Below are 14,140 nucleotides of genomic sequence, written 5' to 3'. Positions count from 1 at the left end.
TTTGGGTTAATTTAGGGTGAAATTGGGGGATTTAGGGAGGATTTGGAGGCATTTAAGAAGGATTTGGGTTAATTTAGGGGGAATTCGGGGGATTTAGGGAGGATTTGAGGGCATTTAAGAGAGATTTGGGTTAATTTAGATGCAATTTGTGGGATTTAGGGAGGATTTGGGGGCATTTAAGAGAGATTTGGATTAATTTAGGTGGGATTTGGGGGATGTAGGGAGGATTTGGGGACATTTAAGAAGGATTTGGGTTAATTTAGGCGGGATTTGGGGACACTTAGGAGGGTATTTGGGGAGTTTTAAGGCGAATTTGGAGCATTTAGAGGGGATTTGGGAGGGTACGAGGGCATTTAGGGAGCGTTTTGGGGAAGTTTGGTGGAAAAAGTGGGATTTCGGGGGGATTTAGGTGGAAGTTGGTGGAATTTGTGTGGAAATCGGGGATTTGGAGGAAAATTGAGAAGGTTTAGGGGGGATTTGGAAGGATGGAGGAGGAAATTAAGGGATTTAAGGGGGAATTTGGGTGATTTAAGGGGGATTTAGCGGATTTGGGGGTTTTGGGGCGGACCGCCGCCATTTTGGGACCCAGGGGGCGGGCGGGGGAGAGGAAGGGGCGTGGTCACGCGCTGGCCCCGCCCCCTCCCTCTGACGCCACAGCCCCGCCCCTCTCCGCCGCCGCACTGCGCCGGGCCGAGCGGCTCCGGAAAGAGCCGAACGTTGCCGAGCGGCTCCGAACCCTCCCCGAACCCTTCCGAATCTCTCCGAACCCTCCCCGAACCCATCCCGGGCCCCGAACGGTTCCGACCGGCTCCGAAGAGCCCCGAAAGGACCCGAAGCGGCCCCGGCGCCCCCCCCCGGCGGCCATGCCGTGAAGCCCCCTCCTCATCCCGGACCCTCAGCAGCGGCCGGGACCCCCCGCTCCGCTCCCCCCCCCCCCCCCCCGCGGGGACCGGGATCCGGCGGGGGAGGGGCCCATGGCCGGGGCAGGGGGCTGAGGGGGGCGGCGCAGAGGTAGCGGCGGGACGGGAAGGGCCGAAGGGAGCCGAACCGGGCCCGAAGAGACCCGAACCGGGCCGAAAGGACCCGAACCGGGCCGAAAAGACCCGAACCGGGCCCGAAGAGACCCGAACCGGGCCGAAGAGACCCGAACCGGGCCCGAAGAGACCCGAACCGGGCCCGAAGAGACCCGAACCCGGCCGAAGAGACCCGAACCGGGCCGAAGGGAGCCGAACCGGGCCGAAGAGACCCGAACCGGGCCCGAAGAGACCCGAACCGGACCCGAACCCACCCGAAGGGACCCGAACCCGGCCGAAAGGACCCGAACCGGCCCGAGCCGGGCTCGGCCCGCCATGGCCCTCAGCGGCCTCTCGCTGCTCCTCGGCCTCCTCATGGGTGAGTTTGGGGGGGGCGGGGACCCTCCAGGACCCCCCTGGACCCCCCAAGGACTCCCTTGGACCCCCCAGGACCCCTCTAGACCCCCCCAGAACCCCCCCACGACCCCCAAGGACCCCCTCAGGACCCCCTCAGACCCCCCCTGGACCCCTCAGAACCCCTCTAGACCCTCATGGACCCCCCCAGAACCCCCCTAAACCTCCCCGGACACCCCTAGACCCCCCCCTTAAACTCCCTGGACCCCCCCAGACCCCTTAAAAACTTCCCCAAACTCCCTCAGGACCCCTCGGGATCCCCTCGAGGACCCCCAGAGGTCCTCAGGACCCTTTCAACCCCCCCCCCAAGTCCCGTCCCGGGACCCCAACTTGCCCCCCCCCCCCCCGTCAATGACAAGTGACACCACGGGGACAGATGACACCGGAGATGTCACCCCCCCCCCCCGAAGTGTCCCCTCCCCCCCCTCCAAGTGTCCCTTCCACCCCCCCCAAGTGTCCCCTCCCCCCCCCCCAAGTGCCACCTCTCCGCAGTGTCCCCGCTGTCACCTGTCCCTGCCGCAGTCCCTGTCCCCCCCCCACCCCCCCCCCCGTCCCCAAGTGTCCCCTTTGCCGCAGTCCCTGCCCCCCCCCCCCCCCCCCGCCCCCCCATGTCCCTGTCCCCTCCCCGGGGTCCCACCCCCCCCCCTCTGTCCCCCAGCCCACCCACCCGGTGTCACCACCGCCCGTGACGCGTCCCTGCGGTGCCGGGGGTGGCACATGCGTGTCACCAACCCCCCCCCCCCCCCGTGTCCCTGCAGTGCTGGGGAGGGGGGGTGGCAGGGGTGTTCGCCTCCCCCCCCCCCCCGTTTTGCATAAAACACGCGATCTAATTTGGGAAGCTAAGCAGGGTCGGGCCCGGTTCGCAGCTGGATGGGAGACCCCATCCACCCTCCGATCCCATCGAACCCCGATGTCTCCCAGATTTTGGGGTCCTGGGGGGGGTTGTCCCATTGTCTAACCCCCCTCCAAGTGACCCCTGTCAGTATTGGGGTGCTGGGGGGGTCCCCATTTGGGTCCTTCCCCCATTTTCCCTATGCTCACCCCCCCCGGAACACCCCATTTAAATGGGAAGCTAAGCAGGGTCGGGCCCGGTTCGCACCTGGATGGGAGACCCCATCCACCGTCCGATCCCATTGAACCCCGACGTCTCCCACATTTTGGGGTCCTGGGGGGTTCTCCCCTTGCGTCACCCCCCCTCCAGGTGACCTCCCCCTCAGTAATGGGGTTCTGGGGGGTCCCCTTGTGCCCCCTCCCCAATTTTCCCTATGCTCACCCCACCCTGGAACACCCCATTTAATTGGGAAGCTAAGCAGGGTCGGGTCCGGTTTGCAGCTGGATGGGAGACCCCATCCACCCTCCGGTCCCATTGAACTCCGACGTCTCCCTAATTTTGGGGTACCGGGGGTGTGTCCCATTGTCCAGCCCCCCCCATGTGACTCCCCCAATATTGGGGTGCTGGGGGCCATCCCTATTTGGGTGCCCCCCCATATTTTCCTATGCTCACCCCCCTGGAACACCCCATTCAATTGGGAAGCTAAGCAGGGTCGGTCCCGGTTCGCAGCTGGATGGGAGACCCCATCCACCGTCCGATCCCATTGAACCCCGACGTCTCCCACATTTTGGGGTCCTGGGGGGTTCTCCCCTTGCGTCACCCCCCCTCCAGGTGACCTCCCCCTCAGTAATGGGGTTCTGGGGGGTCCCCTTGTGCCCCCTCCCCAATTTTCCCTATGCTCACCCCACCCTGGAACACCCCATTTAATTGGGAAGCTAAGCAGGGTCGGTCCCGGTTCGCAGCTGGATGGGAGACTCCGTCCACCTCCTGATCCCATTGAACCCCAATTTCTCCCTAATTTTGGGGTGGGGGGGGAGTCTCCCCTTTACCTGACCCCCCCCATGTGACTCCCCCAATATTGGGGTGCTGGGAGGGGTCCCCATTTGGGTCCTTCCCCCATTTTCCCAATGCTCACCCCCCTGGAACACCCCATTTAATTGGGAAGCTAAGCAGGGTCGGTCCCGGTTCGCAGCTGGATGGGAGACTCCGTCCACCTCCTGATCCCATTGAACCCCAATTTCTCCCTAATTTTGGGGTGGGGGGGGAGTCTCCCCTTTACCTGACCCCCCCCATGTGACTCCCCCAATATTGGGGTGCTGGGAGGGGTCCCCATTTGGGTCCTTCCCCCATTTTCCCAATGCTCACCCCCCTGGAACACCCCATTTAATTGGGAAGCTAAGCAGGGTCGGGCCCGGTTCGCAGCTGGATGGGAGACCCCATCCACGCTCCGATCCCATCGAACCCCGATTTCTCCCAAATTTTGGGGTCGGGGGGGTTCTCCCCTTGCGTCACCCCCCCTCCAAGTGACCTCCCCCTCAGTAATGGGGTTCTGGGGGGTCCCCTTGTGCCCCCTCCCCAATTTTCCCTATGCTCACCCCACCCTGGAACACCCCATTTAATTGGGAAGCTAAGCAGGGTCGGGTCCGGTTCGCAGCTGGATGGGAGACCCCAGCCACCCTCCGATCCCATTGAACCCCGATTTCTCCCCCGATTTTGGGGTCGGGGGGGGGGGGGTCCCCATAAGTGACCCCCCCTTTTACGCCACCCCCCCCCCCCAGCCTCGGGGGCGCAGGGGGGCTGCGTGGAGGTGGACTCGGAGACGGAGGCGGTGCTGGGGCTCCCCTTCAAGCTGCTGTGCATCGCCTGCAAGCGCCGCAGCGAGACCCCCGCCGAGGCCGAGGGCGAGTGGTTCTTCCGCCCCGAAGGCGCCCCCGACTTCACCAAGGTGTGTGGGGCCGCTTATGGGGCCGGGGCGGGGCGCAGGGGGGTCGCTTATAGGGCCAGGGGGGCGCTTACGGGGCCGGGGGGGACGTTTATGGGGCCGGGGAGGGGCGTTTATGGGGCCGCGGGGGGCGTTTATGGGGCCGGGAGGGTGTTTATAAGGCCGGGGGGAGCTTATGGGGCCGCGGGGGGCACTTATGGGGCCGGGTCGGGGCGGGGGGGGTGCGCTTATAGGGCCAGGGGGGCGCTTACGGGGCCGGGGGGGGACGTTTATGGGGCCGGGGAGGGGCGTTTATGGGGCTGCGGGGGGCGTTTATGGGGCCGGGAGGGTGTTTATAAGGCCGGGGGGAGCTTATGGGGCCGCGGGGGGCGCTTATGGGGCCGGGGGGGGGTGCTTATGGGGCCGGGGGGGGCATTTATGGGGCCAGAAGGGCTCTTATGGGGCCGGGGGCAGCGCTTATGGGGCCCGGGAGGGGGCACTTATGGGGCCAGGGGGGCGCTTATGGGGCTGGGGGGGGCGCTTATGGGGCCAGGGAGGCACTTATGGGGCCGGGGGGGGGGCGTTTATGGGGTCGGAAGGGCTCTTATGAGGCCCGGGAAGGGCGCTTATGGGGCCGGGAGGGTGTTTATAGGGCCGGGGGGAGCTTATGGGGCTGGGGAGGGGGCACTTATGGGGCCGGAGAGGTCGCTTATGGGGCTGGGGGAGGGCACTTATGGGGCGCTTATGGGGCCGGGAGGGCACTTATGGGGCGCTTATGGGGCTGCGGGGGCGCTTATGGGGCCGGGGGCGTGCTTATGGGGCCGGGGTGGTGTGCTTATGGGGCTGGGGGGGGGGCTTATGAGCCCAGGGGGCGCTTATGGGGCTGGGGGGAGCGTTTATGGGGCCGGGAGGGTGCTTATGGGGCCGCAGGGGGTGCTTATGGGGCCGGAGAGGGCGCTTAGGGGGCTGGGGGAGGGCACTTATGGGGCTGCGGGGGTGCTTATGGGGCCAGGAGGGCACTTATGGGGCCGGGGAAGGGTGCTTATGGGGCCATGATCCGAAGTCCTTTAGGGTTGTTACCCCAAATCCTTTAGGTCCATGACCCCAAATCTTTTAGGGCCATGATCCCAATCCTTCAGGGCCGTGACCCCAAATCCTTTAGGGCCATATCCCCACATCGTTTAGGACCGTGACCCCAAATCCTTTAGGGTTGTGACCCCAAACCCTTTAGGGCCATGATCCCAATACTTTAGGGTCATGATTCCAAATCCTTTAGGGCTGTTACCCCAAATCCTTTAGGGACATGACCCCAAATCCTTTAGGGTCATGATCCCAAGTCTTTTAGGGTCATGATCCCAATACTTTAGGGTTGTAATCCCAAATACTTTAGGTCCGTGCTCCCAGATACGTGAGGGTTGTATCCCAAATCCTTTAGGGCCGTGACCCCAAATCCTTTAGGGCCATGACCCCAAATCCTTTAGGGCCATATCTCCAAATCCTGTAGGGTCATGATCCCAAGTCTTTTAGGGTCATGATCCCAAATACTTTAGGTCCGTGCTCCCAGATACGTGAGGGTCGTATCCCAAATCCTTTAGGGCCGTGACCCCAAATCCTTTAGGGCCATGACCCCAAATCCTTTAGGGCCATGACCCCAAATAGTTTAGGGCCATATCTCCAAATCCTGTAGGGTCATGATTCCAGTACTTTAGGGCCATATCTCCAAATCCTTTAGGGTCGTATCCCAAATCCTTTAGGGCCGTGACCCCAAATCCTTTAGGGCCGTGACCCCGAATCCCTTAGGGTCATGATCCCAAGTCCTTTAGGGTCATGATCCCAAGTCTTTTAGGGTCATGATCCCAATACTTTAGGGTTGTAATCCCAAATACTTTAGGTCCGTGCTCCCAAATACGTGAGGGTCGTATCGTAAATCCTTTAGGGCCATGACCCCAAATCCTTTAGGGCCGTGACCCCAAATCCTTTAGGGCCTCCACCCTCCGTCCTCTCCCCCCCAGATCCTCCACTACACCCCGGAGGAGGGCGCGTGGGTGGCGCCGGGCCCGTTCCAGGGGGTGCTGGCGTGGAACGGCTCGCGGGGCAGACCCCGAATCCTTTAGGGCCGTGACCCCGAATCCTTTAGGGCCGTGACCCCGAATCCTTTAGGGCCGTGCTCCCGAATCCTTAAGGGCCATCATCCCAAATCCTTTAGGGTCATGATCCCAAGTCTTTTAGGGTCATGATCCCAATACTTTAGGGTTGTAATCCCAAATACTTTAGGTCCGTGCTCCCAAATACGTGAGGGTCGTATCCTAAATCCTTTAGGGCCATGACCCCAAATAGTTTAGGGCCATATCTCCAAATCCTTTAGGGTCATGATCCCAAGTCTTTTAGGGTCATGATCCCAAATACTTTAGGTCCATGCTCCCAAATACGTGAGGGTTGTATCCCAAATCCTTTAGGGCCATGACCCCAAATAGTTTAGGGCCATATCTCCAAATCCTGTAGGGTCATGATCCCAAGTCTTTTAGGGTCATGATCCCAAATACTTTAGGTCCGTGCTCCCAGATACGTGAGGGTCGTATCGTAAATCCTTTAGGGCCGTGACCCCAAATCCTTTAGGGCCATGACCCCAAATCCTTTAGGGCCATGACCCCAAATAGTTTAGGGCTATATCTCCAAATCCTGTAGGGTCATGATTCCAGTACTTTAGGGCCATATCTCCAAATCCTTTAGGGTCGTATCCCAAATCCTTTAGGGCCGTGACCCCGAATCCTTTAGGGCCATGACCCCAAATACTTTAGGGCCATGACCCCAAATAGTTTAGGGCTATATCTCCAAATCCTTTAGGGTCATGATTCCAGTACTTTAGGGCCATATCTCCAAATCCTTTAGGGTCGTATCCCAAATCCTTTAGGGCCGTGACCCCGAATCCTTTAGGGCCATGACCCCAAATACTTTAGGGCCATGACCCCAAATAGTTTAGGGCCATATCTCCAAATCCTTTAGGGTCATGATGCCAAGTCTTTTAGGGTCATGATCGCAAATACTTTAGGTCCGTGCTCCCAAATACGTGAGGGTTGTATCCCAAATCCTTTAGGGCCATGACCCCAAATAGTTCAGGGCCATATCTCCAAATCCTGTAGGGTCATGATTCCAGTACTTTAGGGCCATATCTCCAAATCCTTTAGGGTCGTATCCCAAATCCTTTAGGGCCGTGACCCTGAATCCTTTAGGGCCATGACCCCAAATAGTTTAGGGCCATATCTCCAAATCCTGTAGGGTCATGATTCCAGTACTTTAGGGCCATATCTCCAAATCCTTTAGGGTCGTATCCCAAATCCTTTAGGGCCGTGACCCCAAATCCTTTAGGGCCGTGACCCCGAATCCCTTAGGGTCATGATCCCAAGTCCTTTAGGGTCATGATCCCAAGTCTTTTAGGGTCATGATCCCAAATACTTTAGGTCCGTGCTCCCAGATACGTGAGGGTCGTATCGTAAATCCTTTAGGGTCGTATCCCAAATCCTTTAGGGCCGTGACCCCGAATCCTTTAGGGCCATGACCCCAAATAGTTTAGGGCCATATCTCCAAATCCTGTAGGGTCATGATTCCAGTACTTTAGGGCCATATCTCCAAATCCTTTAGGGTCGTATCCCAAATCCTTTAGGGCCGTGACCCCAAATCCTTTAGGGCCTCCACCCTCCGTCCTCTCCCCCCCCAGATCCTCCACTACACCCCGGAGGAGGGCGCGTGGGTGGCGCCGGGCCCGTTCCAGGGGGTGCTGGCGTGGAACGGCTCGCGGGGCACGCGGGACCTGCAGGACCTCTCGGTGCGCCTGGCGGCCGTGGGGCGGCCCCACGCCGGCCTCTACGTCTGCCGCCTCCGCCGCAACCTCACCTTCGAGGGCTACGTCTACAGCCTGGCCCGCAACAAGACCGTGCGCCTGGCCGTCGTCGACGAGGGTGGGCGGGGCTTGAGGGGGTGGGCGGGGCTTGAGGGGGGTGGGGTTCGGGGGTGGGGCGGAGCCTCGGCGGGTGGGGTTTGGGGGAGGGGAAGGGGGGAGGTTGGGGTGGGGACGGGGGAGGCTGGGGCGGAGGAATAAGGGGTGGTGGGGCTTTAAGGGGAGGGGCTAAGAAAGGGGGAGGAGCCAAGGAAGGGGAGGAGCTAAGAAAGGGGTGGGGCTTGGGGGAGGGGGAGGGGCTTGGGGAAGGGAGAGGGGGAGGGTGCGGAAGGGGGAGGTTGGGGTGGAGGGTAGGGGACGGTGGGGCTTTAAGGGGAGGGGCTAAGAAAAGGGGAGGAGTCAAGGAAGGGGAGGGGCTTGGGGAAAGGGGGAGGAGCCGAGAAAGGGGGTGGGGCCTTAGGGGGTGGGGTTTGGGGGAGGGGAAGGGGGGAGGTTGGGGTGGGGAAGGGGGAGGCTGGGGCGGAGGAATAAGGGGTGGTGGGGCTTTAAGGGGAGGGGCTAAGAAAGGGGGAGGAGCCAAGGAAGGGGAGGGGCTTGTGGAAAGGGGGAGGAGCCGAGAAAGGGGATGGGGCCTTAGGGGGGTGGGGTTTGGGGGAGGGGAAGGGGGGAGGTTGGGTTGCGGAAGGGGGAGGTTGGGGTGGAGGATAGGGGGTAGAAGGGCTTTAAGGGGAGGGGCTAAGGAAAAGGGGAGGAGCCAAGGAAGGGGAGGGGCTAGTAAAGGGGAGGGGCTATCAATGGGAGGGGTTTAGGAAAGGGGGTGGGGCTTGGGAAAGGGGGAGGGGCTTGAGGGAGGGGAAGGGGGAGGTTGGGGGGAAGGGGGAGGCTGGGGTGGAGGAATAAGGGGTGGTGGGGCTTTAAGGGGAGGGGCTAAGAAAAAGGGGAGGGGCTTACCCAAGGGGAGGGGCTTAGAAGGGTGGGGCTTACTGGGGGGAGGGGCTTGGGAAGGGGCGGGGTTTGGGAGGGGTGGGGCGTGGCATGGAGGGGCACTGGGGTGGAGGAGGGTATTAGGGGGCGGGGCTTATTGTCGGGGGCGTGGTCTAACCAGGAGGGGGCGTGGCTTATAAATGGAGGCGGGGCTTCTAGATGGAGGCGTGGCTTAGTAGGGGGCGGGGCTTATCCGGGGGGGGGGGGGGTATGCTAGGGCTCAAGGCAGCAAGGGGGCGGGGCTCCAAGGGGGCGTGGCTACAGATAACGGGCGTGGCCACTGTTAGGGGCGTGGCAGAGGGGCGGGGTTGGAGACGAGGGGCGGGGTTGGAGACGAGGGGCGGGGTTGGAGACGAGGGGCGGGGTTTACGCGAAGGGGGCGGGGCTAGAGGGAAGGGCAAAAGAGCTAGGGGGGGCCTCCTGGAGGGGAGGGGGCGTGGCTCGGGGGGGGGGGGAAGGGGGCGCGGCTTAGGGGGAAGGGGGCGTGGCTTGGGGGGAAGGGGGCGTGGCTTAGGGGGAAGGGGGGCGTGTCCTCCAGCGCGGCGGGACCTGGCGAGCATCGTGTCGGAGGTGCTGATGTACGCCCTCATCGTGCTGCTCACCCTCTGGCTGGCCGCCGAGATGCTCTACTGCTACCGCAAGGTGGCCGCCGCCTCGGCCCCGCCCCCCGACAGCGCGTGAGTGGGCGGGGCCTCGGGGTGGGCGGGGCCTCGGGGTGGGAGGGGCCTCGGGGTGGGCGGGGGGGCGAGGGGTGGGAGTGGGTTGCGTGGTGGGAGTGGCCGGGGGTGGAAGGGGACGGGGGGTGGGCGGGGTCACGAAGTGGGCGGGGTCACGAAGTGGGTGGGGTCAACGGGTGGGCGGGGTCAAGGGACGGGCGGGGTCGAGGGGTGGGCGGGGCCTCGGGGTGGGCGGGGCCTCGGGGTGGGCGGGGAGGGGCGAGGGGTGGGAGTGGGTCGCGGGGTGGGAGTGGAAGGGGATGGGGGGGTGGGCGGGGTCACGAAGTGGGCGGGGTCATAAAGTGGGTGGGGTCAACGGGTGGGCGGGTCAAGGGATGGGCGGGGTCGAGGGGTGGGCGGGGCCTCGGGGTGGGCGGGGCCTCGGGGTGGGCAGGGAGGGGCGAGGGGTGGGAGTGGGTTGCGTGGTGGGAGTGGCCGGGGGTGGAAGGGGACGGGGGGTGGGCGGGGTCACGAAGTGGGCGGGGTCACGAAGTGGGTGGGGTCAACGGGTGGGCGGGGTCAAGGGACGGGCGGGGTCGAGGGGTGGGCGGGGCCTCGGGGTGGGCGGGGGGGGCGAGGGGTGGGAGTGGGTTGCGTGGTGGGAGTGGCCGGGGGTGGAAGGGGACGGGGGGGTGGGCGGGGTCACGAAGTGGGCGGGGTCACGAAGTGGGCGGGGTCAAAGGGCGGGCGGGGTCGAGGGGTGGGCGGGGCCTCGGGGTGGGCGGGGCCTCGGGGGGGGCGGGGGGGCGAGGGGTGGGAGTGGGTTGCGGGGTGGGAGTGGCCGGGGGTGGAAGGGGATGGGGGGTGGGCGGGGTCACGAAGTGGGCGGGGTCAACGGGGTGGGCGGGGTCGAGGGGTGGGCGGGGTCGAGGGGTGGGCGGGGTCATGGGGTGGGCATGGGTCGCGGGGTGGGAGTGGCCGGTGGTGGAAGGGGACAGGGGGTGGGCGGGGTCAGGGGTGGGCGGGGTCACGAAGTGGGTGGGGTCAATGGGGTGGGCGGGGTCAAGGGCTGGGCGGGGCCGCAGGGTGGGAGTGGTCACGGGGTGGGTGTGGCTGGGGGTGGAAGGGGACGGGGGTGGGTGGGGTCAGGGGTGGGCGGGGTCATGGAGTGGGCGGGGCACGGGGTGGGCGGGGTCATGGAGTGGGCGGGGCCACGGAGTGGGCGGGGTCAAGGGGCGGGAGGGGCCTAGGGTGGGGGGTCCCAGTGGGGAATGGGGTCACTGCGGGCTCCCAGTGTGTTCCCAGTGGGCTCCCAGTAGGGTCCCAGTGGGCTCCCAGTGGGGAATGGGGTCCCTATGGGGGTCCCAGTGGGCTCCCAGTAGGTTCCCAGTGGGGTCCCAGTAGGAAATCGGGTCCCAGTAGGGTCCCAGTAGGGTCCCAGTGGGGTCCCAGTGGGGTGTAATGGGGTCCCAGTAGGAAACGGCGTCCCTGTGGGGTCCCAGTATGGGGTCCCAGTGGAGTCCCAGTAGGAAATGGCGTCCCAGTGGGGTCCCAGTAGGAAATGGGGTCCCAGTAGGGTCCTTATGGGGTCCCAGGGGGATCCCAGTAGGGTCCCTATGGGGTCCCAGTGGGGAATGGGGACCCAAGGGGGTTCCAGTAGGGTCCCAGTGGGCTCCCAGTGGGGTCCCAGTGGGGTCCCAGTGGGGTCCCAGTGTGGAATGGGGTAGCTATGGGGTCCATTTGGGGTCCCAGTAGGGTCTCTAGTGGGGTCCCAGTAGGAAATGGGCTCCCAGTAGGGTCCCAGTGGGTTCCCAGTAGGAAATGGGGTCCCAGTGGGCTCCCGGTAGGGTCCCAGTGGGCTCCCAGTAGGAAATGGGCTCCCAGTAGGGTCCCAGTGGGTTCCCAGTAGGAAATGGGGTCCCAGTGGGCTCCCGGTAGGGTCCCAGTGGGCTCCCAGTAGGGTCCCAATGGTGCCTCCCCTCCCCCAGCTCCGAGTACCTGGCCATCACGTCGGAGAGCAAGGAGAACTGCGCGGGGGTGCAGGTGGCCGAGTAGCACCCATGGGTGCCCCCCCCCTCGCCCCGGCACCTCCCCCCCCTGCAATAACCCCCCGGGGGGGGCGGCACAGCCCCAGCGCCCGCGCCCCCACCCATGGGTGCCCCCAGGATGGAGACGGGCGGCGGGGCACCCATGGGTGCTACTGGAGAGGACTCGGGTGTTGGGGCACCCATGGGTGCTGCCCTGGAGGAATCGGTGCCGGGGCACCCATGGGTGCTGCCGTGGAGAAATTGGATGTCGGGGCACCCATGGGTGCTGCTGAAGATGACTCGGGTGTCGGGGCACCCATGGGTGCTGCACTGGAGGACTCAGGTGTCAGGGCACCCATGGGTGCTGCTGTGGAGGAGTTGAGTGTCATGGCACCCATGGGTGCTGCTGAAGAGGACTCAGGGGTCGGGGCACCCATGGGTGCTGCCCTGGAGGAATTGGACATCGGGGCACCCATGGGTGCTGCCTTGAAGGAATCGGTGCCAGGGCACCCATGGGTGCTGCTGGAGAGGACTCAGGTGTCGGGGCACCCATGGGTGCTGCTGAAGAGGACTCGGGTGTCGGGGCACCCATGGGTGCTGCCCTGGAGGACTCAGGTGTCAGGGCGCCCATGGGTGCTGCTGTGGAGGAATTGAGCGTCAGGGCACCCATGGGTGCTGCTGAAGAGGACTCAGGGGTCGGGGCACCCATGGGTGCTGCCCTGGAGGAATCGGACGTTGGGGCACCCAGGGGTGCTGCCCTGGAGGAATCAATTCGTGCTGGGGCACCCATGGGTGCTGCCGTGGAGAACTCAGGCGTCAGGGCACCCATGGGTGCTGCTCTGGAGGACTCAGGGGTCGGGGCACCCATGGGTGCTGCTGGAGAGGACTCAGGCATCAGAGCACCCATGGGTGCTGCCATGGAGGACTCAGGTGTTGGAGCAGCCGTGGGTGCTGCTCTGGAGGAATTGGTGCTGGGGCACCCATGGGTGCTGCTGGAGAGGACTCGGGTGCCAGAGCACCCATGGGTGCTGCCGTGAAGAACTCAGGCATTGGGGCACCCATGGGTGCTGCCGTGGAGGAATTGGTGCTGGGGCACCCATGGGTGCTGCTGGAGAGGACTCGGGTGCCAGAGCACCCATGGGTGCTGCTCTGGAGGAATTGGGCGTCGGGACACCCATGGGTGCTGCCTTGAAGGAATCGGTGGTGGGGCACCCATGGGTGCTACCACGAAGGACCCGGAGGTCAAAACACCCATGGGTGCTCCCATGAGCACCGTGACACCCATGGGTGCCCCCAGGATGGACCCAAGCGTTGGAGCACCCATGGGTGCTGCTATGAAGGACCCAAGCGTCAGAGCACCCATGGGTGCTACCACAAAGGACTCAGCTCCCCCAGCACCCATGGGTGCCACCAGGATGGACCCAAGCACCGGGGCACCCATGGGTGCTACCCAAAGGCCCCGCCTCCCCCAGCACCCATGGGTGCCCCCAGGGCGGCCCCGAGCACCCATGGGTGCTCCCTGCCCCGGCGCAGGGGCCCCTCGGGGCAAAGTCCTCCCTTTTCGAGGCCGAAGCGGCGCTTTGAGCCAAAATCCTCCCGTTTCGCCCCCGGAAATTACGTTTTTTTTTTTGTTTGTTTGTTTGTTTTGTTTTTTTTTTTCCCAAAATTGGGTTTTTTTTTTTGCATGGGGCCCCGGTTTGGGGCCAAAAAGCACCGGATCCGTCCACTCGGCCGCTTTTGCACGATTTTTTTGGGGGGGCAATAAAAATCCCCGGGAGCCCGCCCCGGGTTCGCGCTTTTTTTTGTTTTGTTTTGTTTTGTTGGTTTTTTTTTTGGGGTGAAAAAGCCCGATTTTGGGGGCGCCACTTGCACGAAGGGGGCGAAAGCGGCGCTTTTTTGGCGGGCTGCCCCAAAAAGGGCCGGTTTCGACCCAAATTGCGCGGCTGCCGGCGGGTGTTTTTTGCACTGATTCCCCGCGCCCCCCGCCCCCCCCCCCCCCACGCTTCGCGGCCCCAGTTTTGGGGCGAAAAAAGCCAAAATCGGGATCGTGAAGGCGCCGAGACGTGCGCGGGCGATATGCAAATGAGCGGCATGCAAATGAGCCGGCATGCAAATGTGCAATATGCAAATGAGCCGGGAGCGCAAACGCGCGGCCGAGCCAGCCTGTAAATGAGCAATATGCAAATGAGCCGAGCTGCGAACGGTATGTAAATGAGCCGGTGTGTAAATGATATGCAAATGAACCACCAATAAACCACGTGGATCGATCGGTATGCAAATGAGTTGGTATGCTAATGAGCTGGGGTGCAAATGACCCCCAATGGCGGGCCGGGGGACATCACGGGCATGCAAATGAGATGTTATGCAAATGAGGCGATATGCAAATGAGGGCGACACT

At 63.5% G+C, this 14,140-nt stretch overlaps 1 protein-coding gene across 2 annotated transcripts; it reads left to right on the top strand.

Moving 5' to 3' along the window:
• The first annotated feature begins 907 nt into the window (after positions 1 to 907).
• On the top strand, positions 908 to 11,968 carry SCN1B (sodium voltage-gated channel beta subunit 1). 2 transcript variants are annotated; one of them, XM_040543472.1, is made up of 6 exons: positions 908 to 1,196; positions 1,298 to 1,392; positions 4,038 to 4,204; positions 7,896 to 8,136; positions 9,598 to 9,736; positions 11,704 to 11,968. In XM_040543472.1, the coding sequence occupies exons 2-6, from the start codon at positions 1,350 to 1,352 to the stop codon at positions 11,768 to 11,770; spliced, it is 657 nt and encodes a 218-aa protein (XP_040399406.1). In that variant the 5' UTR covers positions 908 to 1,196; positions 1,298 to 1,349; the 3' UTR covers positions 11,771 to 11,968. The 2 variants fall into 2 exon arrangements, with proteins under 2 accessions (XP_040399406.1, XP_040399407.1); XM_040543473.1 differs by having other exon boundaries at positions 1,063 to 1,392; positions 11,704 to 11,903.
• Positions 11,969 to 14,140: the final 2,172 nt, after the last annotated feature.

This window comes from Cygnus olor, unplaced genomic scaffold (genome assembly GCF_009769625.2).
Source record: "Cygnus olor isolate bCygOlo1 unplaced genomic scaffold, bCygOlo1.pri.v2 S92, whole genome shotgun sequence".
In the NCBI taxonomy this organism is placed as follows: Eukaryota; Metazoa; Chordata; class Aves; order Anseriformes; family Anatidae; genus Cygnus; species Cygnus olor.
The sequence above is the reverse complement of the archived record's forward strand: the minus strand, read 5'-3'. Positions and strand labels throughout refer to the sequence as shown.

Coding starts and splice junctions, on each gene's coding strand:
- SCN1B (XM_040543472.1), top strand. CDS start 1,350: ATGGCCCTCAGCGGCCTCTCGCTGCTCCTCGGCCTCCTCATGG. Junction 1,393..4,037: donor GCTCCTCGGCCTCCTCATGG/GTGAGTTTGGGG, acceptor CCCCCCCCCCAG/CCTCGGGGGCGCAGGGGGGC. Junction 4,205..7,895: donor GCGCCCCCGACTTCACCAAG/GTGTGTGGGGCC, acceptor CTCCCCCCCCAG/ATCCTCCACTACACCCCGGA.